Here is a 14762-nt window from a genome sequence, read left to right on the forward strand (position 1 = left end):
TAGTAATAACATTCAAAAACCAAAACCAACTCCCTTATATGAAATAAAAACATGTTTTAAGGGCACTTGTCTGAAAATAAACATAACAATTGCAAGGAAGGACAGGAGTTGACAACCAAATACTGAAACACTTAATTCAAATACATTTCCCCATACAACTTGTAGTTGATCAAGCTCGAAGTGGACGTCAAGTCAACAATCGGGCATTAAGTAGTTAACGTCTTTAGAAAAAAAACCTTAAAACACCCTTCAGATGTTTCTGTCCCAAATGGCACCCGATTTTACAATAGTGCACTATTTTAGACCAGGGCCCATAGTACCCTTGTCAAAAGTAGTGCACTACGTAGGGAATAGGGTACCATTTGAGACGCACTTTTAGAACCCCCATCTAGTCAGTCTCCTGCAATACAACTTCCACTGTGACTGACCGCCCTTCTGTTAGACTACTGAAACTGACTGGATTAAATAGTATGAAGAGGTCAATTTTAAAATGTTTGATCAAGTTTGTTAGACTCTGGCTTTCTGTTCAAGACAACTTATGAAACCTCTTTCTTCCAAAACATGCAGGCCAGTGGTGTTACAGAAATAGTGTTGTAAAATGCCAGTAAAAAAAAAAAAATGCAGGTTTTCCAGAAAATGGTTAAAATTCCTAGAAAAGGGATTGCATAAGTAGGAAATCCAGGAATCCTTTAAGTACAACCAGGATTTCTGTAAAACCTGGGAACGTTACTGGTATTTTGCAACCCTATACACAAAACCAAGCTGTAATAGCCGTGTAGCTCAGTTGGTAGAGCATGGCGTTTGCAACACCAGGGTTGTGAGTTCGATTCCCACGGGGGGCCAGTAGGAAAATGTATGCACTCTAACTGTAAGTCGCTCTGGATAAGAGCGTCTGCTAAATGACTAAAATGCAAAAGAACCATGGCCGGATTCGGGTTATGTTGGCACTGTCTGCAACTGTTCTAGAACTGAGGACAAAACATTCCATTCCAGAGTCCTCTTAAACAGAATATGGACTTTGGTTTTAGCTTAAATTTATTTTTGCATTATTTGGAAATATGACTAACAAAAAAACAAAATCAAAAGTAGTCAAGGAGGAATTTGATTTCCAAATGCATCAGAGAAAACGGCTGGAGTATGAAGGAAGTTGACAAATATACCACAGAAAAAGTAAATATGTACTGGGAAGAACTGGACCGTATTGAATACATACATAGTTCATTCTATAGACAGAACACTTTTGAAATAGAGTTTACAAACAAAATCTACATTTATATAAAAGTTGATAATAACAATAGAAGTTTAAGATTGATTGTGTATGAGAGACTCAACAGAAAGGCAATCTCTTGCGACCATATAAAGTTCAGTTGATCCTTCCTAGGGTAAGAATTTCTGTAGCTTTACACATTTTTTTGAAGAAAAGAAGAAAAAAAACATATGTACATACAAAAAAAGTTATCCCAAATATTTTTTTTTGGCTATGATAATAAACATATCAAAGCATGATGGCTTGAATGGGTACCTATATAATAATCATATAAAAAGGCAGAAAACAAGGAGATATCTCATGAAGATTTTAGATCTGTATCTAAAAACAAAATGGCTCCCCATGTAGTGTACTACTTTTGACCAGGACCCATAGGGCTCTGGTTGAAAGTAGTGCCCTATGTAGGTAATAGGGTACCAGAGAGTGTCCTCCATCCCGAGGATTAATGCTCCTAGGTCTGGGCTGTCTTCAGGGACATGAAACGTGCCGGAACGTTGCAGATAGAAAATACAGAGCTGACACGATTCCCCTATTTTATCCGACATTAATTTCTGTTCTACACCATGTTTCCATCTGAACGTTCTGTAACGTTACATCCTCCTGAACAGGCCCCAGAAGTCACTAGTGACCTAATAATGAGCCACTCCCCCCCCCCATCCACACTGGCCTCCAATGAGAAAGAACCAATGGTGATACTGGGCGGGACTAGAGAGGGCGTGAGTGACCAGGCGAGGCCCAACCCACTCAACCAGCTAGTACAGTGGAGTATTGAAGGTAGCCCTGGTGTATATTGTACTATAGTGTACTATACCCAGACAGAGAGAGAGGGGGTTGGAAAAGAAGAGACCTGAGAGAGGTGAGAGGGGGGGGGGGGGGGGGGAGTAGGGAGGCAAGCAGGACACTGGACTGAGTAGCAGTAGTGTGTATCTGTATTCTGTACAAATAGAGATTGGAAGTGATGGATTTGTATTGTATTGGAAGGGGCCTTTGTGAACTGGAAACCCCCCGACACACCCACAGACCGACACCAGATCCAGAAGGGCCTTTGTGATCGTGTTACTAAAGTTACGGCAATCTATGATAACCACTGTAGCAGTCCCATTAATTCCCTTCCATCATCGATCGGATCTAGCTGACTACTCTCCACCTGACCCACCCCATTTTCCCTATTTCATTGGCTTGAAGTCCATGGAAAGACACCATAGTACTTTATCTAAATAAAAGGGACAGGGACTCCCTGGATCCTGTCTCTCAAAGATATTATCTAACAGGGCTCTTCCCTCCATTCCCATCATTAGCCTTTAGTCTTACTGTATATCATCTAGAAACACATAGCCCTTTTATTAGCCCTTAGATAGATCAATGTCCACTCCTCCACTACTGTCCTGACCCCCACATCCAATCAGTAATCAATATCCGTTACTGTTGGAGTGCAGATCGGCCACCTGCATCACGTTGATGCCGCTGCTGGCCAATCGGGCGATGCCCTCGGGCGACAGTGTCTCCATGGCGATGAGGGCGTGCTGGTCATTGACCCCGGCCCCGCCATCCGCGGCTCCGCATCCACCCGACTGAGGGGCGGAGTTATCGGAGGCCGCAGCGCCACCGGTGGTGGCTTTCTTGTTGAGGTGGGTCTTGAGGTGTTTGGAGAGGTGGTCGCTGCGCATGAAGCGCTTTGGGCACTCTGTACACTGGAACTTCTTCTCACCTAGACGGGATGTTACAGGTTAGTACTGATCCATATTGTAACTCCCTGCTGACACTTGCAGAGATAATCAACGATCAAGTCATTGAGATCTACCCTAGAGGGTGTATCCTTCAAAACAACAGAGAAAATGCCTCCTTTAATAATATTGACCTTCTCTTTTCTCTCTGGCATCGCTGGTTTATTTAATCATGATTCTTCAGAAATTAAAACGGACATCATCTGCACAGAGGTCATTGTTACGTTGGACCATAGGAGAAAGACGGGAGTGTCTGCTAAATGACTGAAATGTAAATCATAAGCTATAGGGTCAAAGGTTATTCCTGAGACCTGGTTATCACCATTTAAATATCCTAGTCAGAGCCTGTAGCTAGAGCCCAGAGTTGTTCCTGGTCCAGTCATCATAAGGTCAGGGAAAACTCATTGTCCTAGTCAGCAGTGACAGTCACAACCATGGAGATGCACTATGCAGATATCACTCCATTATTTCCTGGTTGCTAAAATTCTAATAGCTCACCTAATTTCAGTTTATGTGACAAAACAAGAAAGTATAGTGTAGAGAATCATTGTACCATCTAAACCGCTATGAAATATATTTTCCATAACCAAAAATAGTCTTTTCAGCTGTTTGAAGATGGTGTACAAAACTGAAAGTAAAAGAAGCAAAAACTAAACTTAACAGGAAGCATAGAAATAGCGCACATAGAACAGATCTACCGCTTCTTAGACTTGCTTTCAATGAGAATGACAGATCTATAACTCACAATTCTATGCGAAATTGGTCAGGTCGCCCCAAAAGTTACATATTGCAGCTTTAAATTAACAGAGGGGCTATGTCAAACTCTCAAAGTTTCAGAACGGGGTGAAAATGGCAGCCATATTGGTCAGGGAGAAATCCAAACTAGCCTTGTGTGGTGAGGCTCTGTACGGTGACAGTCACAACACTATCTCCAGCTCTGCTGTGTGATGAGGCTGGGTACGGTGACAGTCACAACACTATCTCCAGCTCTGTTGTGTGATGAGGCTGGGTACGGTGACAGTCACAACACTATCTCCAGCTCTGTTGTGTGATGAGGCTGGGTACGGTGACAGTCACAACACTATCTCCAGCTCTGTTGTGTGATGAGGCTGGGTACGGTGACAGTCACAACACTATCTCCAGCTCTGTTGTGTGATGAGGCTGGGTACGGTGAGAGCTAAATTGACAACTTCGATAGACGGGTTAGCTGACAGCGTCACGAAAATTATGCGTGCGCTTCAATGGGCCAGAAGGCCTTGTGTTGTGATTCTGGACGTTCAGATAGCTACCAACAATGACAAGAAGCTGCCATGTGGGGAATCGTAAGTGACTGGTTTCAGCTAGTTTCATCTTGTTCTTGATACCATGCCTTGTTTTGAGATGTTCTGATGGTTGTCACAGCTAATATGGCTAAAATTAGCTAGCTAGCTAACAACTGTAATGATGTAGTAGAGAGAAAAGTGCTCATTGTGCAACTTAATGTATGTTTTCAATAAACATTGGAGATGAAATGTAGTTTACATGTTGTCAACAATCTAAACCAACCCCGTCTGTTTTCCCCCATAGTTGCGCACGCCTCGGTTTTGTTGCTAAACAACCAACACGTCTATTGTCTCTGTATAACGGATCAATAAAGATGTATTTTATCGGATTGGCCGTCTCACCTGTGTGTGTCCTCTTGTGGCGCTGCAGTTCGTCTGAGCGAGTGAATTTTTTCCCACAGAAGGACCAGCTGCAGACGAAGGGTCGTTCTCCAGTGTGCCAGCGGAGGTGGGCTCTCAGGTGAGATGTCTTACCGTACACCTTCCCACAACCTTGCATGTGACAGATATGCTGCTTCTTCTTATTGGGATCTCTGAACAGGAAAGGAAAGGGGGAATTGACGGTCATTCGCTCAAATATACTTCCCCAACCGGTCTCTGATTAGCTTTTATTTTTATTAGAGTTTTTATTCATCAGGATTTATTCCAAAATGTAAATATAATCTGCACAGAGGTCATTGTTGGACCACAGGAGAAAGTAAGTCTTAAGCAATAGGGCCAGTGGTTCTTGTTGAGACTTGGTTTTAACCATATAACCTGGTTCCATCATCATAAATCAACAGAAAGGCTTCCAGGTAATAAAACGAACATTTGACCCCAGCTCTTGACGTTTCCCGATAATGCAGTAGTGTTGACAGACTCCGATGTTACGTACCGTGCCTCGCCGTCCTTACAGAAGGGACAGGTGCAGGCTTCCCGGCGTGTCCGGCGGTTCTGAGGCTGAGGGGACGTGTCTCCCTCGTCCATGGCTGTGCCGTCATCCAGACTGTCCCCCCCTGTATGCAAACCCTGGTCTCCTGTAGGGGAATAAAACAGGAAGGTCAGCCTTTACAGACAGACATACAGTACATTCAGTGTTTATAAAAACATAAATTGGCCTTCCCGTTTGTAAAAGCTTACTGGACTGACAAATCAATTGGTTTAGGTGTGTATCTACAACCACTGGACATTACAGATAGGAATCACCTTCAAGTAAAATATAAGTTTATTGGTCACGTACACAGTTTAGCAGATGTTCTAGCGGGTGCAGAGAAACGCTTAGCATGAGGAGAAATGCTTAGCATAAAGAGAAATGCTTAGCATAAAGAGAAATGCTTAGCATAAAGACAAATGCTTAGCATAAAGACAAATGCTTAGCATAAAGAGAAATGCTTAGCATAAAGAGAAATGCTTAGCATAAAGAGAAATGCTTAGCATAAAGAGAACCTCATGACAGTCAACAGACCCAATAGCATGTGATTATTATTCTGTTACTGTACTGTGGAGGCTAAACCAGTTGAAAAACACCCTACTTATTGCCAACCCGTATGTAATTAGAAGTCCAACCAGTAATGTCGGGTTGAGACATATTGGGAAATATATGTTGAATTTCCTGTCTAATTTCAGGACAGAGAAAGACTATAGCCAAAATATAAAATATAAATGCTGGTAGGAAGAGGGCAAACTTGGCCACACCCACCTAACATGTGTGGTGTGTGTGTGTCTGTGGGGGCCTTGATAAGACACTTACAGGGTGGGTGGGGTGAAGTTACACCCCTACGCTGCTCCTACGGAGGGTCAGACCAGACAAACCAAGCCCCTTACTAGCTGACTGTCAGACCAGACAATCCCCTTACTAGCTGACTGTCAGACCAGACAAACCAAGCCCCTTACTAGCTGACTGTCAGACCAGACAAACCCCTTACTAGCTGACTGTCAGACCAGACAAATCAAGCCCCTTACTAGCTGACTGTCAGACCAGACAATCCCCTTACTAGCTGACTGTCAGACCAGACAAACCAAGCCCCTTACTAGCTGACTGTCAGACCAGACAAACCCCTTACTAGCTGACTGTCAGACCAGACAAACCAAGCCCCTTACTAGCTGACTGTCAGACCAGACAATCCCCTTACTAGCTGACTGTCAGACCAGACAAACCAAGCCCCTTACTAGCTGACTGTCAGACCAGACAAACCCCTTACTAGCTGACTGTCAGACCAGACAAACCAAGCCCCTTACTAGCTGACTGTCAGACCAGACAAACCCCTTACTAGCTGACTGTCAGACCAGACAATCCCCTTACTAGCTGACTGTCAGACCAGACAAACCCCTTACTAGCTGACTGTCAGACCAGACAAACCCCTTACTAGCTGACTGTCAGACCAGACAAACCAAGCCCCTTACTAGCTGACTGTCAGACCAGACAAACCAAGCCCCTTACTAGCTGACTGTCAGACCAGACAAACCAAGCCCCTTACTAGCTGACTGTCAGACCAGACAAACCAAGCCCCTTACTAGCTGACTGTCAGATCAGACAATCCCCTTACTAGCTGACTGTCAGACCAGACAAACCAAGCCCCTTACTAGCTGACTGTCAGATCAGACAATCCCCTTACTAGCTGACTGTCAGACCAGACAATCCCCTTACTAGCTGACTGTCAGACCAGACAAACCAAGCCCCTTACTAGCTGACTGTCAGACCAGACAATCCAAGCCCCTTACTAGCTGACTGTCAGACCAGACAAACCAAGCCCCTTACTAGCTGACTGTCAGACCAGACAAACCAAGCCCCTTACTAGCTGACTGTCAGATCAGACAAACCCCTTACTAGCTGACTGTCAGACCAGACAAACCAAGCCCCTTACTAGCTGACTGTCAGACCAGACAAACCAAGCCCCTTACTAGCTGACTGTCAGACCAGACAAACCAAACCCCTTACTAGCTGACTGTCAGACCAGACAAACCCCTTACTAGCTGACTGTCAGACCAGACAAACCAAGCCCCTTACTAGCTGACTGTCAGACCAGACAAACCAAGCCCCTTACTAGCTGACTGTCAGATCAGACAATCCCCTTACTAGCTGACTGTCAGACCAGACAAACCAAGCCCCTTACTAGCTGACTGTCAGACCAGACAAACCAAGCCCCTTACTAGCTGACTGTCAGACCAGACAAACCAAGCCCCTTACTAGCTGACTGTCAGATCAGACAAACCCCTTACTAGCTGACTGTCAGACCAGACAAACCAAGCCCCTTACTAGCTGACTGTCAGACCAGACAAACCAAGCCCCTTACTAGCTGACTGTCAGACCAGACAAACCAAACCCCTTACTAGCTGACTGTCAGACCAGACAAACCCCTTACTAGCTGACTGTCAGACCAGACAAACCAAGCCCCTTACTAGCTGACTGTCAGACCAGACAAACCAAGCCCCTTACTAGCTGACTGTCAGACCAGACAAACCAAGCCCCTTACTAGCTGACTGTCAGACCAGACAAACCAAGCCCCTTACTAGCTGACTGTCAGATCAGACAATCCCCTTACTAGCTGACTGTCAGACCAGACAAACCAAGCCCCTTACTAGCTGACTGTCAGATCAGACAATCCCCTTACTAGCTGACTGTCAGACCAGACAATCCCCTTACTAGCTGACTGTCAGACCAGACAAACCAAGCCCCTTACTAGCTGACTGTCAGACCAGACAATCCAAGCCCCTTACTAGCTGACTGTCAGACCAGACAAACCAAGCCCCTTACTAGCTGACTGTCAGACCAGACAAACCAAGCCCCTTACTAGCTGACTGTCAGACCAGACAAACCAAGCCCCTTACTAGCTGACTGTCAGATCAGACAAACCAAGCCCCTTACTAGCTGACTGTCAGACCAGACAAACCAAGCCCCTTACTAGCTGACTGTCAGACCAGACAAACCAAACCCCTTACTAGCTGACTGTCAGACCAGACAAACCCCTTACTAGCTGACTGTCAGACCAGACAAACCAAGCCCCTTACTAGCTGACTGTCAGACCAGACAAACCAAGCCCCTTACTAGCTGACTGTCAGATCAGACAATCCCCTTACTAGCTGACTGTCAGACCAGACAAACCAAGCCCCTTACTAGCTGACTGTCAGACCAGACAATCCCCTTACTAGCTGACTGTCAGACCAGACAAACCAAGCCCCTTACTAGCTGACTGTCAGACCAGACAATCCAAGCCCCTTACTAGCTGACTGTCAGACCAGACAAACCAAGCCCCTTACTAGCTGACTGTCAGACCAGACAAGCCCCTTACTAGCTGACTGTCAGACCAGACAAACCAAGCCCCTTACTAGCTGACTGTCAGACCAGACAAACCAAGCCCCTTACTAGCTGACTGTCAGACCAGACAAACCCCTTACTAGCTGACTGTCAGACCAGACAAACCAAGCCCCTTACTAGCTGACTGTCAGACCAGACAAACCCCTTACTAGCTGACTGTCAGACCAGACAAACCGCTTACTAGCTGACTGTCAGACCAGACAAACCGCTTACTAGCTGACTGTCAGACCAGACAAACCGCTTACTAGCTGATTGTCACTGACCCACAAAGGAAATTCTTAGTCAATGCACACCAACTGTCTGTTACTCTGAACACACACCATGTAGATGCTGGCTCACACCATGTAGATGCTGGCTCACACCATGTAGATGCTGGCTCACACCATGCAGATATGTAGCGTGAACTAGGAAAACCAGTTAGCTTACTTTAAAACAACACTACTTTGCATTCCAGGCATCAAGCTACATACATGCTTGTTTGTCGACATCAAATAATTCAAACCAACCAACTGAATGAAAACCTTTCTGGTTACAACAATTAAAGTGCAGATATGGGTAGGTCTACAACTGTGACCAAGGCAAGCAAGAAAATGTATCGATTTGAATTAATCCTTAATAGTCTAGACGCACCCGTGCGTCAAGCTAAGTAACATTTTAAAAAATCTCCATCAACATCGGTCAGTTTAAGATGTGGGCTGCGTCTCAATCCACCGTATCCGCCGATGTCGGCCTTCCGGATCTGCGGTGGAAGGTGGCCGAGCTACAGCGGTGTTTGTCAGACCAGGAGACATCCCGAAAATCGGGTTCTCGCGAAAACGTTTGTAGCGTCTGAATGGTTTGGCTTAGAAAACTATTATGACCACTCTATAGAAAGAGACTCTCACAAACACGATGGTGTTCTCCGTTTTGCTCTACAACCCCCACAAGTGTCACGGGACTCGTCTGAAGGCAACACATACAAACCAACAGAAGTATGGAAGTACTTTTGTGCCCCCCAAAAAATAAGGGGTTAAATAATAATATTTCCTGAACTTTCTTACATCTCCTAGATATAGGACAGACACTTCAAAACCTTATGGTTTATTTTTTACTGTCTTTTTTGCCATTTATGAAATGTGTTATTCAATGCGTTTCTATGGGTTGTAGTAAGTAGTAAAATACAAATTCAATAGGATAAGTGTTAAGGCAGTCCTCAGCAGAACACGTACCAACTGTGTTAGAGATGGTGATGGGGACCCCTTGTAGCTGGTGCATCTGTAAGCCTGAGTTCTGCAGTGAGTTGAGGTTGATGGTGTGCAGGCCGGGGAGCTGCATGGTGCCTCCCTGGGCCTGGCCCAGCTGAGTGAGACCCTGCATGGGGGCCAGGGTGATCTGGGTCCCCGCTGGGCTCTGCAGCTGGAGGGTCTGCCAGCTCACCTGGAGGGACGAGGTAGAGGAATTGATTCGTTGATTGGCAGATTGAGGAAGTCCGTATTGATCGATTGGGAAATTTGGGAATCGAAAAAAAAAACATTTAAGTGATATTTTCCATTGTTGGACAAATGAGTTTACATAAAACATTATATTTTAACCTTTTATTTTCTCTCTGGCATCAGTGGTTTCTTTCATCACCATTATTCAGAAATTAAAACATCATACATCATCTGCACAGAGGTCATTGTTGGACCATAGGAGAAAGACAGGAGTGTCTGCTAAATCAGTGGTTCCCAACCAGGGGTACTATGACCCCTGGGGGGTACTTGGCCTATCCACAGGGTGTACTTGAGATGACTCATGAGACCATAGGCTCCGGGCAGAGCAAAATTCAGTAGGTGGTACAGTAACTAAAAAAAGGTTGAGAACCAATGTGCTAAGTGACAAATGTAAAATGTAAGCAATAGGGCCAGGGGTTAACCTCCCGAGTGGCGCAGTGGTCTAAGGCACTGCATCGCAGCGCTAGCTGTGCCACTAGAGATCCTGGTTCGAATCCAGGCTCTGCTGTAGCCGGCCGCAACCGGGAGACCAATGGGGCGGCGCACAATTGGCCCAACGTCGTCCAGGGTAGGGGAGGGAATGGCCGGCAGGGAGGTAGCTCAGTTGGTAGAGCATGGCGTTTGCAACACCAGGGTTGTGGGTTCGATTCCCACGGGGGGCCAGTATGAAAATAAAAAATAAAAATAATAATGTATGCACTAACTGTAAGTCGCTCTGGATAAGAGCGTCTGCTAAATGACATAAATGTAAATGTTATACCCGAGACCTGATAATCACCTTATAATAACCTAGTCAGAGCCTGTAACTAGGGCGTCAGCACCAATCAATACATTCTGAAAAGCTTGAGTAGAACTCCTAGCTCACCTGTCCGTTGGGCCCGATGGTCCTCAGCAGGATGGGAGAGGTGTTGGGGATGGTCTGAATCTGCAGGTTCTGCAGGGCATCCTGGGTGAGTGTTGGGGCCGCGAACACCTGTCCCCCGGCTGAGATTGTCTGCAGGGAGGTCCCTCCCTGGATGAGCTGCTGGGGTTGAATGAGGATCTGCTGCGGCTGCTGTTGATCTCTGTTGTCTGGCTGGATGGGGATCCCGCCAACAGAGTTCTGGAAGCCGTTGGTGCTCTGAGTCTGCTGTGTCATGCCTCCATACGAGGTGCCTGTCTGAGTGGTGGTGGTGGTTGAGTTGGTGTAGTAAGCGCCGGAGGTTGACACTACCTGCTGCATCAGCTGCTGGTTAGAGCCTCCGTCCCCTCCGCTCCCTTCCCCTCCAGAGCCACTAGCTGCACTGACCGGGAGGAGGGTGATATTGCCGTTTAGGAGCCCAGGCATGTTAGCCAACTGGAACTGGCCCTGGTTGTTCTGCAGGACGCTGTTACCCAGACCTAGGTTCTGTAGGGGGATGGCTTGCTGTAGGAGCCCGGCGGGCATGGTTAGGATATTCCCTCCACTCCCTGCTCTAACCAGCTGCTGACCACCGTTAGGCGAGGAGACTAGCTGGAACTGTCCGGCCCCAGCTGCATTAGGGTCCTGCTGCACCCCTGCCTGGGCGAACTGTAGCTGCTGGCCATCCACCGTCTGGAACTGAGGGATCACCTGGTACTGGATGTTGGGCATGGACACAACCTGGCCCCCAGACATGGTGAGGACCTGCTGGCCCTGTAGAGAAGGAGCTGAGGACAGCACATACTGCTGCTGTCCCTGGTGCCCACTGGAGACTGACGTCAACACCTGCTGCCCCCTGTTCTTCCCTGCGTCGCCCGCGGTCATGACCATGCCAGTGGAGTCGGTGGTGAGGGTGTTGGAACCACTGGTGCTACCGAGACTGACCGGGATGATCTGCCAGCTCCCATTGGCTGTCTGGGTCAGATGGGCTTGGCTTATGTCTAACTGTTGTTGTTCGGAGCCGGAGTCACTCTCACCCGGGGTGTCGATTCTACTACAGGTCGCTGCCAACAGAGCTAGAGGAGAAGGCTGCTGGGAGTCCTGCAATAAAAAAAAAAGTTTGATTTGTGTTGTGAAACTACTAGTACAGTATACAAACTCAACAAAATGTTCACAGGAAGAGTAGCTCCTGCATGTGCAACAGCTAATGGGAATGTAATAAATAATTCAATAGCTAACAAAATGTTACCAATGGGGTTCTGTTTGATGTGACCCTGTGATCTGCTTTTCAAAGTGATCGTAAGAGAAACCAAAACTAGGCCGAAAGGGTTAAATTAAAACAAATTAAACCACAGTGAAAGGCAAACAACCATTAACATAATAATGTACAATTCTTGTCACATTTGCCATGGTTTTAACATCACACGTACAGTGAGTGTGACACAGTACCACACTGCTATTCCAGCAAGAGTGAGAGAGCCAAGGGAGAGGAAATGTAGGAGCGCCAGTGGCAAATGGGTGGGATCACATTTTTTCAAGAGCAGCGGCGGGCTAAGCTTCCCCTCCCCCAACCCACCCACACCTTTATCTTGCCCTATAAACTAGCTCACTCAGCCGAAGCCACCCCCCTCCGAAGCCAGCCTAAATGGGATGTGCGAGTTGCAGTATGGGGCTGGCAGGAACTCCCCGTGTGGGATCATCCACCTCTATGACTGCCTATATCCCCACCCCAGTGACATGTGCTTGAGAGAAATCAACAACACTGATCAAAATCCATTCCCACCACAGTTAAGCTACGCATTATCCATAGCTAGCTAGCTAAAAATGTCTCATGCTTGCTACTTTTCTAGCTAGTTAACGTTAGATGTCAGGGGGGGTAGGGGTAACGTCTCTAGCCAACATCAGAGGAATACATTGAATGCACGTTATCTGGGAATGTGTATTCGACTGGCAAACATACTTGTCCGGTATTTGTGTTTCGCTTTTGAAGGAAGCCTCCACCGCTCTCCACCATCGCGGCCATTTCATCCTGTTGGTCTGTAAATGTAACGTTGCAAATGGATTAGCTGCTAACATTAGCTAACTACCTAATATTAGTTGCCAGATAAACAAGCTAGTTAGCTAATACAGCTGACACGACTATGATACTTTCATTAAATAAAAACACTGCTAATACCACGAACTAGCTAACTAGTTATGTACGTTTTACAAACAACCGTAAACAGCTGCTAACTGGCTAAAGAAAGTAGCTAAATAGCTAGCTCATAGCATAGGAACGATTAGTGAGTCTTAGTAATTACACAACCACAAGAGCTAACTAACGTTAGCTGACTGACTAGCTCATGACATGTGAGATATATTCGAGGAGTTGAACATTGGACTAACAAATTCATGTTTGCCAACCGTATCTAGTTGTTAGCTAATTTAGCCAGCTAGCTACCTCATTCGAAAATGCATCCTAAGTGGTTGGCTAACCATTAGCTCGTTAACGTTAGCTAAGATTGACTAAATGGGAATCAACTTTAGGGCTAAATAGCTGAAGAGTTTGAGACCTTATAATTTCATATTTGCCTAGCTTCATCTGCTCCATAACCTACTATTAGCTAGTTTCATACACTTTTACAAACTACTGTAGCTACTTTTGAAGAAAAAAGTTTACCTACCACTCATAATTTCGAGACGGGAGGAGTTTCTCGGGCTTCTTTTAGGTTGACATCAACTTTTTGCTCATCAACCAAACGTGATGGCCCTGCTAGGAAGGAGAAAGAAGGAACAAATATTATCCAATCAGATGTCAAATTGTGTTGTTGTTGGCCAATGGAAATGCTGTTTTATTTCATAACTATACTCATTCGCTGGGGGTTTCTACGTTGAGTAGTGTGAGCTTGATTTAGTAACTGAGCTACATCGGCTTGTACATTTGCGCTTTAAAAACCAATGGAACGACTTTATCCTGCTCCTAAAGTGCACGCACGGCACGCCGTGCAACTTGAATCAAGTGCACCCAATATTTGAGTGACACCGACTGCTGACCAATGAGAGTTGTAGTTGTTCTAAAATGGGAAGAACTGACCAATGGGGATGTGGCCCTGGGCGGGTATTTGGGTGGGGTCAACAAAAGGTAGGTTGTACCTTTTGGCAGTTACGTTGACTAGAGTGTTTTTGGCGGAAAAGGCGCCATTGACAAACATGACCTAAATAAATTGTTGTTGACGAGTCCAACAGCAACAAAAATAGGCCACATTCACAACGAAACATATCACACAATGTTTCACACATCCTTTACAACATAATGAAAATACGGGAGGGAGGTTTAGAAATCGCTCAGCAACAGATGGGGCTAAACTTTTTCGCTGGCCACTCCCTGCCTGGTTGAACAGTGTAGGCTGGGGAACGTGCAAGGGGAGGGCTGGGACCGGGGTGGGTGGAGAGACCTGGAGAGACCTTTCAATGTGTAGGGACTCGTTTTGATAGCGCTGGGAGGAGATTTGTCGTGGGTGGGAGGGTTTTTATATGTGAGGGGGTGTCAGCGGAACACATGTGGCCGGGGTAAACATTTCAGTCCCCTTTGGATGGAGTGTGGAGTTGCCATGCTGGACAGCCACACACCCTCCGCCCTCCTATCGAAGTGGACCACCCCCTCCAGTCCACACTCCACCCCCAGTCCATCGCTCAGTGGTACATCCCCAACTGTTCTCCTTCAAGCCCGTCTTGTAGGTATCCAGAAGCACATAGACGCTGTTTTTAGTAGCCTTTTTTGATATCCTCACAGTGGATATTGAGAATAATATTTAGGTTATAAA

The 14762-nt window shown here is 46.1% G+C and overlaps 1 protein-coding gene across 1 annotated transcript; it reads right to left on the reverse strand.

Annotated features, from left to right (window-relative positions):
* Positions 1 to 1414: 1414 nt before the first annotated feature.
* On the reverse strand, positions 1415 to 13691 carry LOC311122248 (transcription factor Sp1-like). The gene is made up of 7 exons (XM_084196637.1): positions 13623 to 13691; positions 12920 to 12996; positions 10945 to 12060; positions 9816 to 10023; positions 5188 to 5329; positions 4656 to 4846; positions 1415 to 2975 (listed from the first exon to the last, which is right to left on the reverse strand). The coding sequence occupies exons 1-7, from the start codon at positions 13627 to 13629 to the stop codon at positions 2677 to 2679; spliced, it is 2040 nt and encodes a 679-aa protein (XP_084052763.1). The 5' UTR covers positions 13630 to 13691; the 3' UTR covers positions 1415 to 2676.
* Between the last annotated feature and the right edge of the window lie 1071 nt (positions 13692 to 14762).

Source organism: Coregonus lavaretus (genome assembly GCF_964263955.1).
Source record: "Coregonus lavaretus genome assembly, contig: HAP1_SCAFFOLD_819, whole genome shotgun sequence".
Taxonomy (NCBI): domain Eukaryota; kingdom Metazoa; phylum Chordata; class Actinopteri; order Salmoniformes; family Salmonidae; genus Coregonus; species Coregonus lavaretus.

Excerpts from the sequence above, each read along its gene's own strand:
- LOC311122248 (XM_084196637.1), bottom strand. Across the intron at positions 5,330-9,815 it reads CACCATCTCTAACACAGTTG|GAGACCAGGGTTTGCATACA; the intron begins GTACGTGTTCTG and ends ATTCCCCTACAG. Across the intron at positions 4,847-5,187 it reads TGTAAGGACGGCGAGGCACG|AGATCCCAATAAGAAGAAGC; the intron begins GTACGTAACATC and ends TTTCCTGTTCAG.